The 4,996-nt window shown below is 34.9% G+C and overlaps 1 protein-coding gene across 1 annotated transcript; it reads left to right on the top strand.

Annotated features, from left to right (window-relative positions):
- The first annotated feature begins 2,559 nt into the window (after nt 1-2,559).
- Nucleotides 2,560-4,996, top strand: LOC127120333 (pentatricopeptide repeat-containing protein At3g50420). The gene has a single exon (XM_051050744.1). The coding sequence runs from the start codon at nt 2,662-2,664 to the stop codon at nt 4,789-4,791; it is 2,130 nt and encodes a 709-aa protein (XP_050906701.1). The 5' UTR covers nt 2,560-2,661; the 3' UTR covers nt 4,792-4,996.

Raw genomic sequence — 4,996 nt, 5'->3', positions numbered from 1 at the left:
TACGTGAGGTAATATTGTTCTATTTTCTCTATTTGAAAGTAAGCATTTACTTTTTCATGTTGTATATGTTCCAAATGCTTGATATGCTTAATGTATGAACTAATTCATGAATGTTCACTTCCAAAAAATCCAATTAATGTATTTTAATTTATAGGCTTATAGTGGCTTCATGCTATTCTTCTTCCATACTTGAAATATGTTCTTGGTGTATAAGTTTGGTATCCGTTATTAGGTCTTACATGATGTATGTGAGATTGGTGTTTATCTATTCCGACATGAAATATGTTTGAACATGTTATAATATAAATGAAATTCTTGTAGTGTGTCATGGTTATGATAACATTTCTGTTTTTGGTTTGAGTGGTGATAAATCTAAATAATCGTCTTGCTAGAGCACATGCGTGTACAGGATTGGGGAGCACCAAAAGTATATGTCACATAAACGTGTCGCTTTTGAAGCAACTCAAGATTTTTTTATTGCATTCTATCCTTCATATTTCATGTTTATTGTATATGTTATTTGGCATAAGTTGTGGCAACCATGTTCTATTGTTGTTTTAAATGTTTTTATTTATGTTTAGGCATTTTCAATATTTATATCATTCTATGTGAGTGTTGTTTTATTGATGATCTTTTCTTTGCAAGCGTCTTTGTATGTTATATTGGTATATGTGTGATATCAAATACTTCTCATGGATTGCTTTGTCTCTTTTTGATGTTTTCAAAGGGGGTGAAGCATCTGCAAGATGAAGTTGGGATGCATACATTCAGGGGAAGCCTTCATGAAGACACGAAACGACCGTCTCAAGTTTTGTCATCATCAAAAAGGGGGAGTATGTGAGTGCAACTTTTTGTTAGATGTATTTTATATGATGTCAAACCTAGGATACATTAGTGTTTATGTATATTGGACGGTATCCTCTGAGTCTTAATGTGCATCTTAGTATTAGGAAGCATAAAAATATTTTGAAATGAGTTAGAAAAGGTTTCATACATTAAAAACAAGTTTTTATGGGGAAAACAGTCTATGTGTCAACACATACGCGCTATAGATCGACACATAGAAGAAAAATATTTCTGTGAGTCAACACATACGAGTTACAGGTCGACACATGTAAGTCATTTTTAAATCTTGTAGCTTCTATTTGATATGCCGACTGCATGTGTCAATGCATGACCTATACAAATCGACGCATGACCTATACGGATCGACACATGCATCAAACAGGTTGACACGTGACTTATATAGGTTGACACATGCAATGTATTTTTCCAAAAATGTGTGACTTTTTCAAATCTTTTGCATTCATTTTGCCTCTAACGTGCATACATGTAAATACTTCAGACATGCATCATTTCTAGTAAGGTTCTAGAGTAAACCTACATGAAACTGGAATTTCAAAGATTTCTCATCATCTTTAACCTACATTATATACTTACACACAAATAAACTACACATAATCATTATTTGCTTGGGTGTCATCTAGAATTAGAGTTGATAACGTCCAATTTAGGTTGTTGAATTGTAAATTGGGTTGAGATCTTTGAAGGTTTCAAATAAGAAAACCAAGTTAGGATTTTCTTTCAAGATCAATTAGGAATGTCAAGGTTTCAGACAAGATTACGCAATTTGGATCCGATCGGGTGAAGATTTTGAAGAACAGAAAGTTCTTGCAAAGGAGTAGCGTGAGACGTTGAATCATATTGGTAAATCTTGGGTTACAACAATTCACAATTTGGATCATATCGAGTGAAGGCTTTGAAGAATAGAAGTTTCTTGTAAATGAGTAACGTGAGACGATGGATCAAATTGGTATTGTTGGGTTACTTGATCAAGCTCAGATCAAGGGAAGAGAAAGTGTCAAAATCAACATCAAACTTAGGATTTGTAGGGTTGGATTGCTACATTTCTCTTGTATGCTACTTTTGTAAAGTAAGGTTAATTTTACCATCTTAATTCGAGTTCGTTGTCTATCATCTAATAAAAACACATTGTTTTTTAGTTCGAATTGAATTCGAATTCTCACCCAACAAGAGTTTTTCAAGTGAAATTCTTTCAAAGAACTTCAAGTTCATCAAGTTACATTTGACTATCACGTGGGAGAACTTATTCTCACTGGCTTGAGAAAATGTGCATCCTTGTTATTTATAAGGGATTAATATAACATTGAAGTTACTCAACAACTTCCACGATTAAACAATGTTAAATTGATGGATCTCATTTTATCAATTAAAATTGCTCATGACAAAGATCGGTACAACTTTTAAACAGAATGTGATTTTAGATAACTTGTTAAATCTTCTCTAATTCAAATATTGTTCCTTAGAAACTTCAAACTAGATGGTCAAACAACCTTATTTAATTAGAAATTTTCATTTTAAAATTCCTCGTATATACATGAAAGGAAATACTTGTCCGAATAATATTGCTAAAGTTACTTTTAATTATGAAGATTTAATTTGATATGATAATTTACCAAATTGTATTATACAAGAACTCTTAAAAGAAAATATATATTCATTTTGTTGGTATTTATATTGTTCTTTTTATATATATAATTGTAAAAAACGGTTCTTGGGGTAAAAATTCCCCTTTTCCTTAACATAGAGACAACGTAGTATCCCTATCAAGGTGTTGGTTGAGCCATATGCAAGTGTTACATGAACAAGCTATGTTTTTGTATCACAGATACTCTTCTGCTGCAAAAGTGCAGCGTCACAACTTCACTACGAGAGGCGCGTCAACTCCACGCCCTCCTTTTAACTACCTCCAACGCCTTTGGCTCCAAATCTCCGTTTCTATACAACAACATCATCTCCATGTATGCACGCTGCGGTTCACTCAAAGACTCCCACCAAGTGTTCGACAAAATGCCTCATAGAACTCTTGTTTCTTACAATGCACTTCTTGCAGCGTATTCTCGAGTATCTGAGCATTCCATATATGCCCTTAACTTGTATACCCAGATGGAAAATATGGATCTTAGACCTTCCAGCATGACTTTTACTAGCTTACTGCAAGCATCTTCGTTGCATGGAGATTTATGGGTTGGATCGTTACTTCATGCCAAGAGCTTGAAGTTTGGTTTTTTGAATGATATTTGTGTCCAAACTTCTTTGCTTCATATGTACTCAAGTTGTATGGATTTAAGTTCTGCTGAATCTGTTTTTTGGGATATGAATGAAAGAGATGGTGTTGCTTGGAATTCTTTGATTGTTGGGTATTTGAAGAATGATAAGATTAAGTTGGGTGTTTATCTATTTATTGAAATGATGAGGGTTGGTTTTATGCCGACTGTATACACGTTTTGTATGGTTTTGAATGCTTGTAGTCGACTGAAAGATTATTTTTGTGGGAGATTGATTCATGCACGGGTAATTGTTGGGAATGTGTCGCCGGATTTACATCTGCAGAATGCGCTGGTAGACATGTACTGCAATGTTGGTGATACACAGATGGCATATAAGATTTTTAGTAGAATGGAAAACTGGGATTTAGTTTCATGGAATTCTATGATTGCTGGGTATTCTGATAATGAGGACGGAGAGAAGGCAATGAGTTTGTTTGTCCAGTTGAAGGAATTGTGCTTTCCTAAACCAGATGACTATACTTATGCTGCCATTATATCTGCAACCAGTGCATTCCCATGTTTCAGTTTTGGAAAACCTCTTCATGCGCAGATTATTAAAGCAGGATTTGAGAGAAGTGTGTTTGTGGGAAGCACTCTAGTATCGATGTATTTCAAAAATCAAGAAACTGAAGCTGCTCAGCATGTATTTAATTCAATCCCAGGAAAGGATCCTGTTCTCTGGACTGAAATGATTGCCGGTTATTCTAAAATGACTGACGGAATGAGTGCAGTTAGATGCTTTTCTGAAATGTATCATGAAGCCCATGAGATTGATGGCTATATTCTCAGTGGAGTTTTGAGTGTCTGTGCTGACCTTGTAATTTTAAGACAAGGTGAAGTAATTCATTGTTATGCTTTCAAATTGGGATATGATGTTGAAATGTCTGTATCTGGGAGTCTGATTGATATGTATGCTAAAAATGGTAGCCTTGAAACTGCATATTTGGTATTTTCTCAAGTTTCACATCCAGATTTGAAGTGTTGGAACTCAATGCTTGGAGGATATAGTCACCATGGAATGGTGGATGAGGCATTGAAACTTTTCGAGGAGATTACTAAACATGGTCTAGTTCCAGATCAAGTGACATTCTTGTCTCTATTGTCTGCATGCAGCCATAGTAGATTGGCTGAGCAAGGAAAGCTACTATGGAATTATATGAACAACATTGGTTTAGTTCCTGGGCCTAAGCACTACTCTTGCATGGTAACTTTGTTGAGTCGTGCGGCATTACTGGATGAAGCAGAAGAAATTATCAACGAATCACCTTATTTTGAAGACAATATTGATTTATGGAGAACTTTGCTAAGTGCCTGTGTTATAAACAAAAATTTGAAAGTGGGAGTTCATGCAGCAGAGGAAGTTATGAGATTGAATGAAGAAGATGGTCCAACGCTTATTTTGCTTTCTAATCTTTATGCTGCTGCAGGGAGATGGGATGAAGTTGCTGAAATAAGAAGAAAAATGAGGGGATTAGTGATGGAGAAAGATCCTGGGTTAAGCTGGATTGAGGCCAAGAATGACATTCATGTGTTCTCTTCTGGAGATCAATCACACCCTAAGGTTGATCAGGTGCAGGCTGAACTGCAGAGGCTTAAAGGAAATATGATTAGAACAGAAAATGATGACAGTGAGGCACAGAATGTATGCTGTAGAAGTTAAGCATATGCTATAGAGGTTGAGTTAAATTAAAAAACCAATGTATATAAAGAGATTGAAGTTTTAGAGGTAATAGATAAGGATTGGAGTTTCTATCGATAGAGATATTTTGTTGTAGTTTGTGGTTTTAAAAAGAGATTGATTACTTTATGGTGCAAAAGGTTTTGAAACAAAATGAAATTGATAGAAATATCCATGCATTCAGATA

Source organism: Lathyrus oleraceus, chromosome 2 (genome assembly GCF_024323335.1).
Source record: "Lathyrus oleraceus cultivar Zhongwan6 chromosome 2, CAAS_Psat_ZW6_1.0, whole genome shotgun sequence".
In the NCBI taxonomy this organism is placed as follows: Eukaryota; Viridiplantae; Streptophyta; class Magnoliopsida; order Fabales; family Fabaceae; genus Lathyrus; species Lathyrus oleraceus.
This window is presented reverse-complemented; position numbering and strand designations above follow the sequence as displayed.